At 44.2% G+C, this 23241-nt stretch overlaps 1 protein-coding gene across 2 annotated transcripts in view; it reads right to left on the bottom strand.

The window, feature by feature from the left end:
- The window catches only part of LOC126162380 (lysosomal acid glucosylceramidase-like), a 518384-nt gene that overhangs the window by 99429 nt on the left and 395714 nt on the right, over positions 1-23241 (bottom strand). Inside the window, exon 4 of one of the 2 annotated variants that reach the window (XM_049918851.1) lies at positions 4047-4209. The exons of the other annotated variant lie outside the window; for it this stretch is intronic. Coding sequence (XP_049774808.1) covers positions 4047-4209 — 163 coding nt within the window. The remainder of the gene's footprint in view (positions 1-4046; positions 4210-23241) is intronic. 2 annotated transcript variants of the gene reach the window in all.

Below are 23241 nucleotides of genomic sequence, written 5' to 3'. Positions count from 1 at the left end.
CACCCAGTGAAACCTATTTGTTCACTAGGAGCCTTTTCACTCAGTATTCACGTAAACACTCCTATTTTAGACGAAAACCAATGTAATTCTTAATAATTCATGTTATTTACTTATTTATGCAAATTAGAGAAGTTAATTGACAAACTTCTAAAAAACTGACTTTTTGTAACAAATAATTATTCTGTCAAGTCAAAAGATCTATCTGTCATTTTAATAACCTGTTAAATTATGTCACTTGATACAAATTCATAACTTTTCTGCACAAATTACAATAACAGATGTACATGTGACTTATACACTATATCTCTTTTTAGTAGTTCTATGACAAGGGTATAAATAGAAGCAGCAAGAAGGGTTGGGAGCGCAGTCGGAATGTCACTTTGGTAAAGTGTGTATGTGTGTTATTGTTCGAGCTGGATAAACAATGCAAAGAACATGTAAAAGAAGTACTACTTTGTGTTGTGTCATTGTCTTTGGTGGATAGTGGAATTAAGATGGCCACCAGAGTAATAAATATTTTAACTTTAAATATTTGTTGGTTTCGCTCGTTATTTATCATCAAAAGCACATCAAAAACACGGGACCTCGTGATTTTACCCCTAGACAACCAGATTTAGAGCCAGCATCAGCATCAAGACACAGCAGCGATTTCTAACCTGGCTGTTGAGCCATGGCAGGTCTTTCCCATCTCTCACAGCTTTTCTCGGGACATACCTGTCTACAACACAATATACAACGCTCTTCCGCTTTCTCCATTTATGCTCATTGTTGTCAGTTCTGGAGCTATAATTTTCGTGTTGATCACTCAGGTAATACGAAATTGATTTCTTGTAGCTCTGTCTAACCTCAAATATCTCCCTGCCTTTCTTTACACTTACATTTACAGGCGTGTTCAGTGATACTGTAACGGCCTTAACATGACTGATACCCTTTTCTGTACTGAGTCGAAAAGTTCGGCCCTGTTGGTGGCCAGAAAATCTAATACGTTGTCTTCACGACTATTTTCTCTAATTATCTGATGAAGGCAATTTTCGGATAAATCATTTAGCACAATTTCACATAATTCTCTTTCCGTACTACCTGCCTTCATCACTCGAGTCTCTCGGCCTGTAGCTAGTAAGTTTACATCTCCAACAAAAACTAGTAAGATGACCAGGAAATTTACTTAATATTTTCTCGAAGCTTTCCCTTAAATGTACCGCCATTACTCCTCCTGAGACGCGTGTATATAAGAGCATCCAATCCCCAAGATTAATCCTCCTTCACCCAAATTATTTCACATTCGGCACCCTGCTAAATAGTATTGTGTTTTTTATAGTTACAAACACGCCTACGGCTTTCACCCGATATACTTTCCAATTTGAATTTCGATTTCCATTGCTGTTTACATCTGTTAGTAGTACTATGTGAGAAATGTTATCATATATTTATGAGATTAGTTCTGGGAGCTTATCATAGACCCTCCTGCAGGTGCTGCTCTGTTTACTTAATGGGGACAGCATTCTTACCTATAAGAAAAATGAACGTATCGTATCAGGCCTGCAGAGGTATATCTCTTTCCTAAACAATCACACGTGCACACCAAACGTACTCCACTACCTTAGTAACTGCTTCCTGCGTGTAGTGTACGCCTGATCTCCTAATGGAAGTCTAGTTCTCTACCTAATGGAAGTCGAGTTCTCCAATGGAAGTCTAGTTCTCCAGTCGGGAAACCCGCATCCAATATCGTTACAGATTCGTCTGAGCCTCTCGTTTAAACCTTCCATTCGGCTCCAAACCAGAGGACACAGATAGGTTCTGATAGAATCTTTTTTTTCGATCGAGTATACTGATATGAACATCTGTCATCTAACTGCAGAATATACGGTGTGTCAACCGCACCCAGCACGCCATGCGCTGCACATAGCTACGTGAGAGACAGCATACTTAAACCCCATCACCAGGGCACCTCCGGAAAGATCAACTTCCATCGCTCGCTGTTCGCCGGTGTGTGGTGCCAAGCCTACGCAGCACAATTGGAAGCTAAATTCCATGACGTTACTCACTGCCTGTGACTCTGATTAGCCGGCGCATCTTTTCAAGTAGAGCACTGAAGAGTCTTCGCCCAGATTCTGCTCGTCTTCGAACTCATGTCAACCTTAGTACGGAAGACTGCATTGAGGAAATTATGCTGATGTACGCCGTTGGTACGAAACATAACTACATGTTAGTGACTTATCTGAGTGTATCAGCATTAAACGCTACTTGTTTCTATCAAGGACATTATTCTCATTGTATGTAACTCAACACCACAAAATTACCTACAGCACTTCAAAATTATGTATATTTCAGTTATTAAGTGTACATGTTATACCAAAACTTGTAAACCTGTAAAGTATTTCATTGATATATGATTATCCGTTACCGACCACCTCAACTAACGGCACATCAACAGCAGTGCTCAAGGGAAACCTGTCGTATATTCCCACCCTCCAGTGTTCCATGCCAACCAGCAGGCAAGGACGTAAACAGATCAGCCTATCACTATCAGTCACAGTGGTCACAAGAAAGAATATATTGCAGTGTTAAAATTTCAAGATGGCCGAGCTCTCCGATTCCATGATTGTTGGATCCATCCTGAAAGGTCCTCAGCACGTAAACGGCCACCCTTAATGATTTCTGGAGAAGTATCATGCACAATGCAATGACGGCCTACATTCAGTAAACTAGGGAAAACATCGTCTGCCAAGCCCAGTATCGGCTGAAATTCGAACCTGGCTGATGAGGACAATAGGACTCAGAGGTAGATTGTGTCAGGAAAGCAAGAGACAAACCGACGTCAAAACACATGTGCAGGAAGCTGTATAATCAAAAACTACCCAACGTCAACGGCGAACTACAAACACTGACAGAAGAACCTCTGTTTCAAAATCATTAATTTCACAATGCCTTGAAGCGACGAAATTGATGCTGCTAGCATTCAGATGGACAGAACAATGTTGGGAGAACGTCATCACCAGACGAATAGTCACTCCAGTCTTGACCAATAGCTGTGTTTATGTTTGGACAACCACAGTGGGAGGCTATCATGATCACTCTCTTCATACTATAGTGAATCACTGTGGGTATTCATTGATGCTGTGGGACGCAGCGTCACTCTGTGGTCTTGTCTACATGTTGTAGATAGGTTACACGGTAGGATATGTCAAAGAACTGTGTAACTCTTTTCACACAATGCCACAAAGTGTGCTCCACAATGCATGGCCTATATACCAAAACGATAATGCCTCCATGCTTACGTTTGGAATTGTTCGAGACTGGTTTAATGAACACGATGAAGTAATACTACGGCGCTTATAATAGCTCTCACCTCCACCCCACACCCCCAGCACCCTCTAATCCCCCACTCATATTAAAAACGAATCTTTGTGGGATATTTTCAGGACAAGTTGTAGAGTCGTTTTCCCGCCTCAAGGACGATATTTCTGAAATTGCGATCTTTTTGCGGCAGGGGTGGATACATACCCCTGTATTTTGTATATCGCTCATCAGATAAAAAATGTAATTCATGCAATATAAGGGAAGAAAAGTGCACAAAGAAAACAGTTACGTCACATTTCACAGTTATTCAAATTATTTAAGCGGACCATCTTTATTGTCATATAATTAAATGTGGGCTAGAGTCTTCAATACTTTTTATTAAGGAATATACCTTTTACGTGAAACAACTGCGAAGAACAGTCTTGACTTTCGGCGGAAGTGAGACGTGACTTACCAGCAATAATCCCAAATAAACTCTTACATTTCGGAAAATAAATTTCATGCATTATCTCAATTGTGTGTCCATAATTGAAGAAACCTGTTAAAAATCATATAGAAACAAAGCGCTTTCCCTGATATTATTTTGAAAATAAAAACGATTTCTATTTTTACATCATATACTTAAGGAACTCTACAGACAGGTGCGTGACGTACTGCAGAAACAGGGTTCAACACAAACTTTAATCAATGTGCAGCTGAAGTCGTGATTCCTAGGTCCAATGCCGGAACACAATAATACAAATTACCTTGTATTCGATGTCTTCCGGCTGGAGAGTAAAGTTCTTCAGGGACGGGTCGGGCTTATTGCTGTCGTCGTACGTGTAGTTGCGTACAGAGAAGTCGGTGCCACCCATGGGCAGACGGATCAGGGAGTACTGTGAGCTGCCGTCGCTGCTTCCGAAGTAGCTCCTGCAACACAGCGCCGCCTGTCAACACACCTGGCAGCGAGCAGTCCTACACACCAGTGTACTGCATCACGTGACTGGCGGAGGAGAGGAGCATAAATGGCAAATGGTGTTAAAAACAGTCACCAGACCTGTTCCAAGAACCTACTAAACATGCACACTAAATCGCTTGACCCAACAAACAGTATGTCAAATTCTGACCCTCCACGAGACCTTCCTTCATCTCTTGCTAAGGTCTCCTTGGATAGAAGTGCCAGAGTGGCATATGGTCAGCATAGGTATATCCTGATTCCTTGACGTCATCAACAGCGGACACCACCTCTATTTATAACAGCTATTCAGTAGCTGAGTCCATCAAGCTTCAGCCCTCTAACCTAGACAAATATTTCACGGTTTCTGTGACTCAGTTAAAAATCTCTTCAGAGCGCTACGTTTCCCTCGCTATGAAATTGTACTCAGACCAGGTTTTACATCATTGCTTTATTTGGTGGCTAAAATCAACAGATTTATTGTTGAAAATTTCTTGCCTTCAGGACATGTGTAAAAATGAGCATTATGGTCATGAGCGTATAATCTCAACTTGTATATGACATAAAGTGTAAAAATTCTTAAGACATTCACAATTAAGTCGCTTTGATACCACGCCTGTCCATTTCCCATTCTTCTATTGGCAATGAAAATTTGGACAAACGTTCATTCTATAAATTTACCTCGAATCACTGATTAAGTTTTTCTTAATTATTGTTACTATTTGAAGCAATTAAATATTATTTTCCAAAATTAGACATCATGCTGATCATTTTGATACCCCATTTGTCGATTGCACACACTTGGTCTCGCCATAAAAATTCGGACAAACACAAATAAGTTTTCCTTAATTACCATTATTAGTTTCAAAAAATTAAACCTTTTTCTGCAAAACTAAGACTCCTAACACTCATGCTGGTCAGTTTTGGTACCCCGTTCGTCTATTTCCTACTCTTTGATGGCTACGAAGATTCGGGCAGAAAGTTTTCCCCAAATTGTAAGTAAGATTTTTCTAATTACTCAGATTAGTTTCAAAAAATCAAATTTTTCTGTGGAAAACTGAATCTAGTGCTGGTCTGTTTGATAGCCCCTCTTTCCACGTCCTAATTGGTGTGACTATTGAGATGCGTACAAAATCCATTGTGTTACTCCTACGGGGCTTGTTTCCGCTTGCTTCAAACGTTTGACCAAAAATACTATTCCAAAAATTGTAAAAATAGCAGGAGCAAACTTAGAAGAAAAGTTAAAAACAATGGTCAAATGTGTAAAAACAAAAGTTCATCAAAAAATCATGTCATTCATGTCAGAAGTGATGGTAAGTGGAGAAGAAGGATAGTGGTGAGTATGCTGGGACAGTCACAAACCAACCGTAACTCATACAGTCGAGAGCCAGCACCATACAACAATGGTAAACCTAACATTGCTGAAGAAAAAACGACTTAACCTTTTGTGGAGTGCTCATACGCCAGGATGGGGAGATGAGGCATAAGTTTCAGAGATAACAAAAGATGGTTTTATTCTGGAGTCCAAAACCCCATCTCATTACTCCTCTTTTGATTACAAAAAACCTATTTTTCAACATAATCTCCGTCCAATGCGACGGCCTTGCACCCCCTTACTTGGAAGTCCTGTACGCCCACATGGTACCACTCTACTGATCGATGTCGGAGCAGCCGTCCGCTGTGGCCGAGTGGTTCTAGGCGCTTCAGTCCGGATCCGCGCTGCTGCTAGGGTCGCAGGTTTGAATCCTGCCTCGGGCATGGATGTGTGTGACGTCCTTAGGTTAGTTAGGTTTAAGTAGTTCTAAGTCTAGGGGACTGATGACCTCAGATGTTAAGTCCCATAGTGCTCAGAGCCATTTGAACCATTTTGATGTCGGAGCCAACGTCTTGCTGCATCAGTCGCCTCCCCATGATCCACGTACTGGTTCCCATGGAGTGCATCCTTCCTTGGGCCAAACCGATGGAGGTCAGCAGATGCGAGACCTGGGCTGTAGGGCGGATGACTCCTATGAAGCTTTATGGGCTCCTCTCGGCTGCGTAGACTTGTGTGAGGCCAGTTGTGCAGCAAGGTGTTTGATTGTGATCCACCGATCACCTCGAATGAGAGTGTCACACGTGCCAACAATGGAGGAGTCACAGCTGGGTGCAGCCGGCCGGCACGCTAGAGATCGGACACGTTTGCGCGCAATGACTCAGAATGCTTTTGTTCATTGCCACGTCTCCGTAAACATTATATTATCCTTATGAGTATATGCAGTGCTGTGGATTTCAGCAAAAGAAACTCAATGACAGCTCTCTGTTTGGAACCCACCTCATTTACAGACGCCAAACTGAAGGCTACAAATTGCGCCGTCACCTATTGGAGCTTCATGAAACTATAGGGACTGAATCGTAAATATTTCACGATTTAGCACAACAAATTTTGCATTTCTTCAACAGAAACTGGCCGAGAAAAACGCCCTCCCAGCATATGTGGTGTATGATTAATCAGTTCTGCGTAGCCTTGATCCGGGCAAATAGATATTCCTATGACTAGACTTGTAAACAAGTCTCTTCATGTGGCCCCACAAGAAAAAGTCTAAAGGGATTAAATCTGGGGACCCTGGTGGTCAAGCGTGTGGTACACCTCAACTAATCCACCTTTCACCACAGATTACGTTCAGACGCGAACTGCAAAATGTACTGCAGCGCCATCGTGCTGAAACTATAATTAATGCCGAATTTCCAATGGTACATCTTCCAAAAACTCTACCACTAGTTTTTGCAGGAATATCAAGTACCTGGCATCCATTAGGTGGGGAGGAAGTATGTATGGCGCAATCACACGACCATCGCAAATACCTGCCCAGAGATCGATGCCGAAAGTGTGCTGAAATCTTCGTGTACACGTGGATTTGGAGTGTACTTGATTACAAATGTCGCAATTTCGAGCGTTCAAAATACCTATGCCCTTTGTCGGTGAATAAAATTCGTCCTGGAAACTGAAGAAAATGCACACAACGGTGTAAGAACAACGTACAGAAATTGAAAGGAGCATGGCGTGTGCCTTCTGGAGGTAATATGAGTGCAATTGGTGTTCATGCAGAACACGCCACACAGACGAGTAAGACACATGCAAGTCACGTGCAATGGCTCGAGTGCTCGTCGATGGGTTCTCTTCACCTGGACGAGGCACTTCCTCTTCCATGGGATGAGTAACTTGCTCTTCCAGTACCATAGTGTGCCGCCTTCTTGCAGCACCACAGTTTGCTCTATCGCTTGTGAATTTCCCACCTTGCTGCAGTCGTTCTACTCTGGCAAATGTGGGACAAGATGGAGTCACATGACTTGGAAAGTACTCGTGGTACAGTCGTTGACCTTCACAGTCAATTAACAACATATCGGTGCACTCTTCGAACGTTTACTCAGGCACCATGTTACTGCAGTACTAGTCACTGAAATATATCTTACGCATCATCAAGAAGCTTGGAAATAAGGCAGATGGCAACATAGCACATCAGGTGATATCGCGTTATCGTACCATTCATGAATGTGGATAGCCTACCATGTCAGGCAAACATGAAACATATGGCACGTGACTGAGTAGCTCTTGTTTTCCTTGTAACATGAATACAGACTATTTCCGCACATCAGTTCCTACGTAAAACTTGATCTCCTACGTCCCCTTTACAACCTCTAAAAGTGTGTAACATGATTTGTGAAACATCTTGCATGCACACTGATCAGCCGGAACATAATGACCCCCTACCTATTAATCGGTATGTCCACCTTCGACACGGATAACAGCAGCGACGCGTCGTAGTATGGAAGCAATGAGGCCTTGGTAGGTTGTTGGACGGAGTTGGCACCACATCTGCACACACAAGTCACCTAATTCCTGCAAATTCTGGGGAAGTGAGCGATGAGCTCTGAAGCCACGTATTGTCACATCTCAGATGTGATCGATCGGGTTCAGATGTGGCGAATTGGGGGGGGGGGGGGGGGGGCAGCACATCAACTGGAATTCGCCAGTGTCTTCCTCGAACCATTCCATCACACTCCTGGCCTTGTGACATTGTACATTATCTCGTTGAAAAATGTCACTGCCTTCGAGGAACATGATCGTCATAAAGGGGTGTACTTGGTCTGCAACCAGCGTACCATACTCCCTGGGCATCATGGTGCCTTGCGCGACCTCCATTGGACCCGAAGATGCCCATGTTAATGATCTGAACAGCATAATGGAGTCGCCACCAGCTTTTCTCCCTCCCATAATACAGGTGACAAGGAAGACGAGAGATCCGCACACTCCCATCAGTTTGATGAAGGAGGTATCGGGATTCATCAGACCATGAAACGGTCTACCACAGCACCAATGTCGACTGCCGATGGTCATGTGCCGATTTCAGTCGTAGTTGCCTATGTAGTGATGTTAACATTGGCACATGCTTGGGTCTTCGGCTATGGAGGCTCACAGTTAAGAGTGTTCTGTCCACTGTGTGTTCAGACACACTTGTACCCTGTCCGCTGTTAAAGTCTGATGTTGGTTCCGTCACAGTTCGCCACGTGTTGAAGACACTCACCACAGCACTCCTCGAACACCCGACAGGTCGTGCAGTTTCCAAAATGCTCGTGCCGAGCCTCCGGGCCATCACAGATCACGAGCCTTCCTATTCTACACACGGACAGGACGCTCACTGACGCACCGTACACCGCGCACGTGTCTGACTAGCAGTCATTCCTCGCCAGTTGACGCTGCTATTACCTGGACGAGCTTATATCGACAGTAGGTCGGTGGTGAGTTTATATCAACAGTAGATCGGTGGTCACAATGTTCTGACTGATCAGTATATACAGGGTGTTTCACTAAATGTGTTTTTGCCACTGTGACTTACGAAGTAATAGGCGACGGAAATATTTATTGCGGTAGGTCACCATAATAAACGTTACACTGTCTGCGGAGCTATGAACGTAGTTTATTGGGTTATTATCCAAAGAGTTCAGCAAAAAGATACGATTTTTTAAATGCAACAATAGCTGTTTCTATCATTCACTGGAATCAGTAACACCAGATGTGTATACATCAATTTACATTCCTATCACGTTTAGTTTGAGAGCTGCAACCCTTCAAAGTTTCAGGGCCAGGTACCACATGCTGTGCATAACGCAATGCGCCTTCAAATGCGTTGCGGCCGAGTGTGACACGGAGCGAGAAGCTTCCTCGATGCCCTGTTAGACTGCCGACTGTCGCCGCACAGTGCCGTATACCCGACAGTTAGAGCCACACAACCAAATGGGGCTCAGTATACAACAGACACTGACATCGGATGAAGATGGCATACACGAACAACGAGTACGTTGACATGTTGCTGATGCTCAGCGAGTGCCGACACGATGCCATTGAAGCAGCCACAGCGTACGCCCTGAGATATCTTAAGCGAAGAGCTCCGGCAGCCATTACGTTCTTACGTGCCGAACAACGACTTCGGAAAACAGGCAGCTTGGTAATGCGTCGCAGTAACAGACGAAGAACTGCAAGAAGTGGGGAGACGGAGGTGTTTGTTTTAGCTGCAGTGCACCACGATCCTCGTGTCAGCTTACGAGCCGTTGCTGCAGTCGCTGGTGTCAGTCTCACATCTGTGTGGCGCATAGTACGCGGCCACAGGTTTCACCTGTGCCGCCTGTCACTGAGCCAGGAGCTGCATGGGAACGATTTCCATGCGAGAGTTGCATTCTGTGAATGGATGATGCGTAATTTCACGCTGGAGTCTTTACAAGGTGTTATGGTCTCTGATGAGTCCACGTTCACAAATTATGGTGCAGTGAATTGCCATAACGTACTCTACTGGGCCACAAACAATCCTCGGTGGGAACGGCCAGTCGACCGCCAACGTAGGTGGTCTACCACTCGTAATGTGTGGTGTGGAATCCTTGGGGATGAAATCATCGGTCCACACTACTTCCCAGGTACACGGACAGGTGAGTTATATCTCGCGTTTATAGTCGACAGTTCGGGTGGTCTCCTTGAACATGTGTGCCTACACACGAGAGTCCATATGTGGATGCAGCACAATGGTCACCCAGACCATTCTACGTGTGCTGTTGTGGAAGAACTAAACAACAGGTTTGCAGGAAGGTGGTTGGGGTGCCATGGTCCTCATTCATGGCCCACAAGGTCGCCCGATTTAACGCCATTAGATTTATTTTTGTGGGGATATGTAAAGGATCGTGTTTATGTCATTGAGCCCACATCCCCAGATGATCTAAAACGGCGCATAGAGGATGACACCGGCGAAGTTACATCTCGTCCGCAGATCCTTTAGAAGGCGCATCGCATTGTGCATTCAGGAACATGGACACACGTTTGAACATCTCATTTAAAACAACTTCCCACTGCCAGAACATCCATCACCCACCACACAGCCATGTGTTATGTACAGCGTGTGGTATCTGCCCCTGAAACTTTGAAGGGTTGTAGCTCCCAAACTAAAAGTGATAGGAATGTAATTTAAACGGATGTATACACAACTGGTGTTACTGATTCCAGTGCATGATAGAAACAAATATTGTTTCATTTAAAAAATTGTATCTTTTTGCTGTAACTCTTTGGATAATAACGCAATAAACTATGTTCATAGCTCCACAGACATTGTAAAGCTTCTTATGGTTACCTACCATAATAAATATTTCCTCGGCTATTACATCGTAACTTACACAGGTAAACACATTTAATAAAATACCCTGTATAATGAAAGGATGTCATGGTAGGAATGATGGTTACATACGAGTATACGAATATAGGACTACACCAGAAAAATCGTGGATTTTGGAGGGGAGGGGGTTGCTAGGCTTGGGTTGAAACACCTTTATTGATTTAGATTCCATTCCTCCAACAAGGTTGTTATATAATACTTAAGATTAAAATATTTATTCACATGTTTATAAAAATAAAACACTAATGAAAAAGATTATATTAGCAGGCCATATATTACAAAACAGACAAGTGCAGAGATGTTACACGCATATACGAAGCCACAAAAACATGTTAAAATTACAAACGCTCGTAGCTTTGGCTGAGCTCACAAAGGCACATGAAATTTCAGCACTAATCCAAGAGGCTGGAAAGTGAAGGGCGTCTCAGTTGTTGACCCAAGGACATCGTCAATTAATTGCCTCTGATACGGGGTAAATAATATAAGATCGTGGACCAATGGAAACAAGTCGCCTGGTCGGATAATCTCATTTCCTGTTACATCACGTCAATGGCCTACCGTCATCAAAGCAAGCTGCTGCTCTAAACATGCACCGCATCATGGGTCTCTGCTACAGGAGACAGTCACCCGTGCTTCCACAGTAGTAAACGATGACAGCATGGCAGCTGTGGACTACGAGCACATTATTGAAAACCACCTGCATCCCTTCATACTTGATGCCTACCCCAACGGTGATGGCATCTTCAAGCAAACCCAGAACGGTACTGCAGTGGTTTGAGTTGGTGTTACTCGATATGAACCCGATGGAACTCTACCGTGGGAAAATGGCGTCACAAGCCATAAATGACATGGGTTAACGACTGCTGCGGAAATGTGTAAGGGCGAATGTATGTGCAGTTGTTGAAATTCCAGATCAACCATGGGGCCATCAACAGTGTCTCCTCAAGCACCACTAAGCGAACGTTGCTCCGTATAGAGGTTTCTGTATTAGACGACTCTTTCATGCGCCCATTCTGACTGCTGTTCATCGGCGACGAAGGCTGAAATCTGCACGCCAGAGCCGCAACTGGATGTCCACTGAGTGACGACAGGCGGCCTTTCCAGATGAATCACGTTTCATGCTACGTGGGACACACAAAGTGTCTGATAGCAAACGTCCTGGGACAATCGGCGGAAGGGTCCAGAGCAGAGGAGGCAGCGTTATGGTGTGGGGAATGTTTTCGTAATTCTGAAAGGCACAATGTATTAACACGAGTACGCATCTATCCGTGCGGTTTGTCCACCCCCTACATGTAGTTTGTTTTTCCTTGGCAAGATGTCATCTATCATGAGGACAATGCAACATGTTACAGAGTACGTGCGTGGTTCGAAGAGGACCAGAGTGAGTTTAACGTACTCCCCTAGCCTCGAAATTCCCCGGATTTAAACCCAGTCGAGAATCAATAGGGCCATCTCGATCGGGCTGTCGACCAAGAATCGTCAACCGAGCGCAGCTGGCCACAGAACTGGAGTCAGCATGGCTCCAGATCTCTGTCAGTACCTTCCAGGACCTCACTGTCTCGCTTCCTGTACGTCTCGCAGCAGTCTGCACTGAAAAACGCGGTTATACAGGCTTTTGACAGGTGTTCATGTTTATGTGACTGGACGGTGTGCTTACGTTAGTATGGTAAACTTTTAAAATAAGGTTGTACCTCGTTTCGCTGCTGTGGGCATGTATATACGTCCTGCAACGCCGTTCCCCAGATGTAGTAAACGTGTATACGCATCTCGGTTTCATTTTCCTACAGTGCTATGGACGTCTGATCGTTCAAATGGCTCTAAGCAATATGGGACTTAACATCTGAGGTCATCATTCCCCTAGACTTAGAACTCCTTAAACCTAACTAACCTAAGGACATCACACACATCTACGCACGAGGCAAGATTCGAACCTGCGACCGTTGCAGCAGCGCGGTTCCGGACTGAAGCGCCTAGAACCGCTCGACCACAGCGGCCGGCTATGGATGTCTGAATTCGTCCTGACCTGTCGACCTCTCACCGATGCGGACACATCTCGGTGAATAAAAAAGTTTCGGGTATTTATGATAGAAAATATGTGACTCATCGCATGCTATCATTTGAAAATAAACTCGTTTCGATATCTTGAATCGTTTACGAGATATGGCGATTTTTATGACAACATGATATGTAATATCCAAGGGAGTGAGTTGGGACATCGCGCGCCCGTCCTTCGGATATAAAACCAAATAACTCGAGAATGCAAAGAAATATTGTTTTGCTCTCAATTTTAAATAAGATTTCAATATCTCATCTCATTCACTGCAATGTATGAGCTAAAATCAATCATCCGAAAAGTTTATGCAATGCGTTTTCTCCTTTGCAATTTTTTTTTAAATTTCGCGCAATTTTTTACTTTGTTGATGCACCACAGTTAGTACGGCATATAATGAAAAGAAATTCAGTCGTTTATGATTTAAAAATGTTAGACTGTAAGATGTACAAGGATAAAAATTTTTCACCTAGTCGTTCTCTTAAAAAGTATGTCACAGCAGCTGATAAGTCCGCATGGATGGAAGTGGGCGCCCTAGTGTCCGTCTGATATGGAGACCCAATAACTCTTGGACGAAATGAGATATAGTTCTTCTCCCAGTTTCAAATAAAATTTCGATATCATATCTAAGTTACATTTATTGCAATGTACGAGCTAAAACCAACCGTATGCAAAGTTTACGCAATGCCTTTTTACCTCTGGGAACTCTTTAAATTTTTTTGCAATGTTTTACTTAATTTGATACAGCGCAGTGAGTATGAGGGGTTCCAAAAAGAATTTCAGTTCTTTATGGAGCGAAGATATCAGGCTGCAAGACACGATAAACTCAATTTTTTTCGCCAAGCAGTTTTCGAAAACTCTGATGACAAGTATTTCAAATAGGTCCGAACGCCATCTCTTTGTACAGGCAATATTTTATTTAAATTGATGCAGAACAGTAAATATGATGGGTAACGAAAAGAAATTCAGTTCTTTGTCGATGTGCAAAAATAAAATTTTGTCACCTAATAGTTTTCTTAAAATCGGGTGATACGTATTTAATATCGGACAGAACGCGTCTTTAAGCACAGGTTCAAATGGCTCTGAGCACTATGGGACTCAACATCTTAGGTCATAAGTCCCCTAGAACTTAGAACTACTTAAATCTAACTAACCTAAGGACATCAGACACAACCATGCCCGAGGCAGGATTCGAACCTGCGACCGTAGCAGTCCCGCGGTTCCGGACTGCAGCGCCAGAACCGCTAGACCACCGCGGTCGGCTTTAAGCACAGGCACCAGCATTTAGCCAGCATTACAGCCATAACGAAGCCGCACTCAGCACAGAATGCAAAGAAAGGGTTACTGAGTAGATTATGGCAGCATTTAAAAATTTTTAATTCGTGTAATAATTACAATAAATATTGAAAATCTGATTTTTGATGGCGCTGGAAGCTGTTAAATAGGCAACAGAGAACCGAGCCTGGGGAACCAAGTACTGGGAAGCAGTTTAGCTATTCAGATGACGCTGTAATTAAACGGTGTCGATTTTCGTTGGCACATCTCTGTTTCTTTTCATTCCCGGTGTAAATACGATTTTCTAGCAGCCCAGCCTAGAGCAGAGCGAGACAAGTCGTGCATGTAAGTGATGTTGGCCCTACCTGAGCAGCTGCTGCTGGGTTGCTGAGCTGAGGGCCCTGATGTTGATGGCGGTGGAGTCCGACATACCGCCGCCGAAGCCCAGCATCCGCTGGAACTGCTGGCTTGTATCCACCCGTAGGCGTGCCACTCCAGACTGCAGCTCTGCGACCACACAACAGGGCTACAGCACGACTGGCATCTGCGTGTGTCAGCTGTATGGCTTTGTTTGCCTGTCTCTTGTTGTTCTTGTCTCTAGTCTTTCCACACATGCCTATGCTTTTTGAGCCTCTTCACCTATATGTAGAAAGTGCCACCTACACCCATCTGAATCTGCTTGCTGAGGTCAAGCTCTAATATATAATCTGTCGCCGTACCATTCCCACCACACACCTTGCTTGTCATCATTCATTGCCACTGATGCCCTCTGTATCAACATCCCCCATTTACATGATCTTTCTGCTGCTGAACACTTCCTCACCTGATTCCTAACCTATGGCACCCTAACTGCTCATCTTAATCAACTTTATACTTACTGCTGCTTTACCTTTGTGGGTTAGACTTACAAACAGATCAGGGGCACAGCCATCGGAACCAGAATGGCCCCTTTCTATGCCTACCCTTTCGTGGGTCGCTTCAAGGGGGCTTTCCTGGGATCCATAAGCCTCCAGCCCCTGGTTTGGTTTAGAGTTGTTGATGACATCTTTGCCATATGGGCTCATGGTGAGGCTTACCTATTAAAATTTCTTGATTTTCTAAATAGATTCCCCTAATTAAATTTCACATGGTCCAACCCCAAATCCCATGTTACTTTCCTTGACGTTGATCTCATCCTCACTCACTGTCACTTTTATTCGTATTAAAAATTTTAACAAACAACATTACTTTCATTTTCACAGTTGCCATCCTTCCCATGTGAAATATTCCCTCCCATACAACTTTGGCACTCGAGACAAATGTATTTGTTCAGATGCAAACTCTTTACAGCAGTACCACCATTCTCACAGTAGGCTTCTTTAGACGTAATTACCCCACCAGTACAGCTCCAATCTTAGTACTGCTGACCCCTCCAGAAAACAACTAAGGAGTACATATCACTCAGTATTATTCTAGCCTTGAGTGTAGTAATCAGCTATTTCGACAAGTCTATGACTTCCTAAAATCATGCCTGTAAATGAGGTCCCTTCTGTTTGACATTTTGCCCACCAAAGCCACATTAGCTTTCCGCCGCCCTCCCAATCTCCGAAATAACCTCGTCAGGCCATATGCTCCTTCCGCGCCCATCTCCCTACCCTATGGCTCCTATCGCTGTGACTGTATCCATAGTCGGCCGCTGTGGTCGAGCGGTTCTAGGCGCTTCAGTCCGGAACCGCGCAACTGCTACGGTCGCAGGTTCGAATCTTGCCTCGGGCATCGATGTGTGTGACGTCCTTAGGTTAGTTAGGTTTAAGTAGTTCTAAGTTCTAGGGGACTGATGATCTCAGATGTTAAGTCCCATAGTTCTCAGAGCCATTTGAACCATTTGAACTGTATTTAATGTAAGACTTGCCCTACGCACCCTCCTACCACCACCTATACCAGCCCTGTAATGAGAAAACATTTACTGTCAAAGGGAGAGCCACCTGTGAAATTACATATGCTAGCTGTTATGTACACACTGTTCAGTCTTTTACATCGGCATGACTACCGCCATTATTATCAGTTAGCACGAATGGGCATAGGCAGAGGATGTATACTGGCAACAAACAATATCCCGTTGCAGAGCATGCTCTACAACATGACAGCCGTGACCTTGGTGTCTGTTTCACCACATAGGCCATCTGGATTCTTCCCTCAAACACTAATTTCTCAGAACTCCACAGGTGGGAACTAGAGGTACATCACGTCCTTCGTTCTCGCCACCCACCTGGCCTTAATTTGCGTTAATTTCTTTGGGCTTAACATTTTTTCACAGTAACCACTCATTTCTTAATTTCGTTTTCATTTTCTACCTATTTTATTTCCTGCCCTGCACTTAGCTTTCCCTTCTTATTAAGTCCTGCACGATGGTTTGGCAGTAATCCCTGGTTTGCGTATTATCCTGCCTTCCTCTTTTCAGCTGTCAGGTTTTCAAATCTCGTCCAGTGCAGTCCCCAACAATCAGTCTTTCCTTCTCATCCCGTCCGGTAATTCTCCCATGATACGGGGCTCTAGACCACTTTTATGAACTCTAACCCTCTTCTTGACCCTCACCAGTCCCTTTCCTCCACCCCTCTTCCTTCTCCTTCAACCCTTCTGCCAGAAGACGGAGCCACTGGCTCCGAAAGCCTGCAAACCTTAATACATTTATACGTGAGCTCTCTTGCCGCCGCTTGGTAAGTAGATTCTTTATTTCATCAGTAACGTTATACTTTCAAAAATTACGGTAGAGTATAGCCAAACCTGCAGCTGCAGCTTACAGTACACTGCTGTTACAGATCCAGTCTCCGACAATGTCTGCTAGAAAAGTGTCTTTTACAGTTGTAGAACATGAAAAACTAGTGGAGATAGTGTCCTAGTTGTCATGTATTTTTGATGTAGCCATTTCTGTGCATAAAGATCAAAACGATAAAGATGATGCTTGGAAATAAATCGGAGAATTTTTTCAGATTTCAGATAAGAATAATAATGCGTCCACCCCATTTGTGAGATATAATAGCAATGTGCACCGCAGTTACATTTAACTTTATACAACGAGAAATAGCCATTCTCATAGGTACTAATAACCTGATTATTTTGCCGCACTACCGCTACTGCGAGGCTATTGAAATAGTCCATGAATGACTCTCGCACGTTGTAAATTTCTATATTTTCAAAAGCGCACGCCCTTAACGAGTGGTATAAGATTTTTAGATGGCGATGGCTGAGTTTTATCTATATCGAAATATGGTTTTCTGTTGCTCTATAGCCGCGCGGGATTAGCCTAGCGGTCTAAGACCCTTCAGTCATCGACTGTGCGACCGATCCCGGCGGAGGTTCGAGTCCTCCTTCAGGCATGGGTGTGCGTGTTTGTCCTTAGGATAATTTAGGTTGAGTAGTGTGTAAGCTTAGGGACTGATGACCTTAGTAGTTAAGTACCATAAGAATTCACACACATTTTAACATTTTTTTGTTGCTCTACAAAAAAAAAATCACTAGGTATATTGTGTAGACAAGAAGTTACAATGATTAAATTCACTGTTATATCAGGATTTACGGCAATTTGAAAATAAAACATGCGCCCTATCTGAGTTAATAAAGCACAGGCCCTTTCAAACATTCTGCAAGCTCGGCAGAGCCGGTAGTTAAAAATTGATTTCTTGTTGTCGACCCTTGGAGCTTGTCGAGAAGAGGGGTTCATCATGTTTGCACTAAATCGAAATACAGTGGCCATCAGCACGCACCGCGAACAAGGCATCACTGTGACGATGTAGGGAGTCGGTTTCTGGCGATCTATGCCACGTCTGGCAGACGGTCCGCAAATATGTCCACAGAAGCATGAAATAAAATAATTGCTAAAACCTGCAGCGTTCTGTGTGTTTCTCTACAGTCCGATCTATTCATCCAAGTTGCCCCCCGTAGCAACAGCCAGCCGCAGGCTGGGTGCTGGTCATAAAAGAGCCGATTCTGGACAGCCGAGTTGACAGGTACCATCGCCAGGCACCTGGGAGGGTGAAAGTTGTGGAACGTTCAGCTCGATTTTGAGGATGTGCCACCACGACTTTGTGGCACCAGGAGAGGGAGTTGTTGAACCCCCCCCCCCCCCCCCTGTCGCACAGCGTGCAGCTCATTTTTAAATGGTCAGAGACCGTAATAACAGACAGATTGGGAGTCAAGCGCCATTTTTTTCAGGAAATTGGAACTTGAGTTAACTCGCGCAGGTCAGAGCTGCAACATTTTTCGAGAGTGGACGTGTGTACTAAATTGTCATTTTGTTTAAATTTGCCGAATTCAGCGACTTCGGGAGTGGAAAGGCAAGGTAGTTATGCAGTATCGCAATGGGAGCTCATACAACAGCCTTGCAGATTGGCGGATAGATAGATAGTGACGGCTTCTCCACGTAGAGCACTGAGGAGAGTCGCTCTTGGATTCCACTCGTCTGTGCTGAGCGTCACTCGCCGTCATTCTGCTGAGGGCATTTCTTCACGGTACGACTTCTGAGGCATTTCGACAGCAGCTGTGACTTCATCCCCTATAATCACCTAGAGTGCCCTCGTACAACCACATGATGATAAGCTCATGAGGCAAAACAGATTGTGGGTTGATAGTTCTGAGTAGTATAAGGTGTGGCTGCTCTAAATTTGAAGGGATCTTGTCGCAAATTACGTTATACACGTTGATTCGCTTGTGACTTAAGTATACGGGCTCCTGCATATACACTCCTGGAAATGGAAAAAAGAACACATTGACACCTGTGTGTCAGACCCACCATACTTGCTCCGGACACTGCGAGAGGGCTGTACAAGCAATGATCACACGCACGGCACAGCGGACACACCAGGAACCGCGGTGTTGGCCGTCGAATGGCGCTAGCTGCGCAGCATTTGTGCAGCGCCGCCGTCAGTGTCAGCCAGTTTGCCGTGGCATACGGAGCTCCATCGCAGTCTTTAACACTGGTAGCATGCCGCGACAGCGTGGACGTGAACCGTATGTGCAGTTGACGGACTTTGAGCGAGGGCGTATAGTGGGCATGCGGGAGGCCGGGTGGACGTACCGCCGAATTGCTCAACACGTGGGGCGTGAGGTCTCCACAGTACATCGATGTTGTCGCCAGTGGTCGGCGGAAGGTGCACGTGCCCGTCGACCTGGGACCGGACCGCAGCGACGCACGGATGCACGCCAAGACCGTAGGATCCTACGCAGTGCCGTAGGGGACCGCACCGCCACTTCCCAGCAAATTAGGGACACTGTTGCTCCTAGGGTATCGGTGAGGACCATTCGCAACCGTCTCCATGAAGCTGGGCTACGGTCACGCACACCGTTAGGCCGTCTTCCGCTCACGCCCCAACATCGTGCAGCCCGCCTCCGGTGGTGTCGCGACAGGCGTGAATGGAGGGACGAATGGAGACGTGTCGTCTTCAGCGATGAGAGTCGCTTCTGCCTTGGTGCCAATGATGGTCGTATGCGTGTTTGGCGCCGTGCAGGTGAGCGCCACAATCAGAACTGCATGCGACCGAGGCTCACAGGGCCAACACCCGGCATCATGGTGTGGGGAGCGATCTCCTACACTGGCCGTACACCACTGGTGATCGTCGAGGGGACACTGAATAGTGCACGGTACATCCAAACCGTCATCGAACCCATCGTTCTACCATTCCTAGACCGGCAAGGGAACTTGCTGTTCCAACAGGACAATGCACGTCCGCATGTATCCCGTGCCACCCAACGTGCTCTAGAAAGTGTAAGTCAACTACCCTGGCCAGCAAGATCTCCGGATCTGTCCCCCATTGAGCATGTTTGGAACTGGATGAAGCGTCGTCTCACGCGGTCTGCACGTCCAGCACGAACGCTGGTCCAACTGAGGCGCCAGGTGGAAATGGCATGGCAAGCCGTTCCACAGGACTACATCCAGCATCTCTACGATCGTCTCCATGGGAGAATAGCAGCCTGCATTGCTGCGAAAGGTGGATATACACTGTACTAGTGCCGACATTGTGCATGCTCTGTTGCCTGTGTCTATGTGCCTGTGGTTCTGTCAGTGTGATCATGTGATGTATCTGACCCCAGGAATGTGTCAATAAAGTTTCCCCTTCCTAGGACAATGAATTCACGGTGTTCTTATTTCAATTTCCAGGAGTGTATTTTCCTTTTCCCCTTCATGATGAATGCAGTAATCATGTCCAGTTCCAAATCGTGTGTTTAATTATTTCCGGAGGAACGCGTGTTAATACCAGATGCTTCCCTTACCCTTCCAACTGACTTTGTCACCCAATATTGATTTACGGCAACTGAATATTAGACGAATTCTTGTCTCTTACTTTTGGCTTATAGAAGTTGACATTTAGTACAAATCATGTTTAGGTTTTACTTGTCAATTTTATGTCAATAAATGTTGGTAAAAGTGAATCCATCTTTAATTTCGTTAGTTAGATGAACTCCTTAATTAGTATTAATTTTGTCAAGGACCACACTCATGACTAATTTTTCAGGGCCATCAGTTTCCCAATACTTTCCGTTGCGCACAGTTTGCGTATTACATCTGATTAGGTGGCGAGATGTATGCATATCTAGAGGGATTACCAAATTCAAATGGCTCTGAGCACTATGGGACTTAACATCTGTGGTCATCAGTCCCATAGAACTTAGAACTACTTAAACCTAACTAACCTAAGGACATCACACACATCCATGCCCGAGGCACCGTAGCAGTCACGCGGTTCCAGACTGAAGCGCCTAGAACAGCACGGCCACACCGGTCGGCTTACCCAATTCAGATCAGAGACATAGCTTCTCTGTAGCCATAGCCTAGTGGCAATTTCAATTCCAAACTTGATTCCAGACGAATCTTGCAAAGTTATATTCGATAGTAAGAAGTTGTCAATTTAATTTCAGAAACTCTCATTAGTGAAGAACAGACAGGATTTACGTAAGTAAGATCCATCACAGTTTTTTTTTCTTTTACTCTCCAAGAAGTAACAGAGAAAACACAAGAATATAGCATAAAAGCAAACATATCATTTAAGGATCTGGTCACAGCAGCTGACAGTGAGAACAGAAACAAAATTTGGATTGTATGGAAAGCAGTGGATACTCCAGAAACTTAGTAATGGTCATAAAAAGCCCACAAAAGACTAAAATATTATAATTAATACATATGAAACAAGAATACAAGAAATTTCAATAAACAAAGGAATATGAAAAAGATGTCCAATATCAAACACTTTTTTAATATATTACACATTAATGATATAATCCTAAACTGGTGGCAACACATACAAAAATGTATTAGACTAATCAAACGACATCTTGTTAAGTGTTTTAGTCCATGCAGAAGGCATCTTAATAGTGTAACAACAACAAAATACGACGTACAAGCCGCACCAGGATTACCTTTGTAAACTATGTGATGTTAACTTTTCTAAAAACAAGACTGAAGTGATGGTGTCCTGGGGAAAAGATCTGGTCCAGACCAAAAGTATTGTGGATGATGTGATTTTAGAAAAATGTACTCCTTCAGTTATCTATAAAGTCAAATTTAGCTACACAGTAATGAAGATCTAGATTCGCTAGATCTGGAAATGTATGTGGCACCATTCATAATATATTTAAAAATAAAATCAGACAAGATTTGAGAGTAAAATTTTATATAATCAGCTCTACAAACACTTCTTCATGGGAGAGAATGCTAGGTACCCACAAAAAGAATATTTGATGAAATACAAAGTGCATAAATGAAATTTCTAGGAAGAAAACAAGACTCCTCTAGAATAGCCCACACAACAAAACAAAACAGCCTGACAGGAATTAAAAAAACATAGTCATCTGAAAGATAACCAAATTCCGCCACCTAGAATGAGTACATACAATAATGGACAGTAAGCGCCTTTCCAAAGTAGCTTTATCTTAAAACTGGCACGAGAAGGGATGTTGTAAGATATAAGAACAGATGAAGAGACTATTTGAAGAGATGGGGCAGGCCCAATGGCTAATCCATGAAGTGCAGAAGAAGAAGTACAAGAAAAAGAAGGAGGAGGAGGAGCAGAAGAGGGAAACGAGGAAGTAAAAATCTTATTAAAAATGCGCTTGTTAAGGTTGCAGGGACTGCTAGCTTTTCCAGCTGCACAATAAATAGATTGAAGGAGAATGAAAATGTAGCTACAAGTACGTCCCCAGGCATCAGTACTTCAGAAAAGACACAGAAGAGGGACAAGAATTTTTTTTTATATTCAGTTGGTATTGACGAAGAGGGTGTCAGGTGACTGACACATAATTTCCTCATGATGTATTCTCTTTATTTTAGATTGTCAGTTTAGTAGTGAGCATGAGTATACACGGAAGTTTATCCAGAGGAGAGAGGGGTGCAAAATTCTAAAATACTTATTTTTGATGCAAAAGTGTTGGTCAGCTCGGAGACGTGTGGTGCCTCAGGAACTATATTTCATAGGTGAGGTTCAGCAGAATCACGAGAAACCACTTATAGAAATGTATGAAATTTCTGCAGTGAGTGATAACTCTGTACTCCTGACTTAAGGGGAAGGAACGAAGAAAGATTAGGGTTTAACGTCCCGTCAACATCGAGGTCATTAGAGACGAAGCACAAGCTCCGATTGTTTCCAGGATAGAGGGCCAGTCATCGACCGTGCCCTTCCAATCTTATTGGTATTTGCCTGACGCGATTTAGGGAAATCACAGAGAAACCACATTTGAATGGCTCGACGCAGACTGGAACCATTTTGCTCCAGAATGCGAGTCCATTGTGTTAATCATCGTGCCACGTCGCTCTGTCAGATTCAAGAGGGGGGGGGGGGGGAGGGCGGAGGAGGAACAAGTGACGTTGTCCGCTGCCCTACAGCTTTTACCCCTTCTTTATTGGAAGAGATTTCCTCGTGGAAGCACATGGATGGATTTGTTTTTCTTTGGCTTATCTATTATTAATACACATATTTACGTTACGGGAGCTGCGCTGTCCAGGGCACCTTGTCACGGTCCGC

This window comes from Schistocerca cancellata, chromosome 2, assembly GCF_023864275.1.
Source record: "Schistocerca cancellata isolate TAMUIC-IGC-003103 chromosome 2, iqSchCanc2.1, whole genome shotgun sequence".
NCBI lineage: Eukaryota > Metazoa > Arthropoda > Insecta > Orthoptera > Acrididae > Schistocerca > Schistocerca cancellata.
The sequence above is the reverse complement of the archived record's forward strand: the minus strand, read 5'-3'. Positions and strand labels throughout refer to the sequence as shown.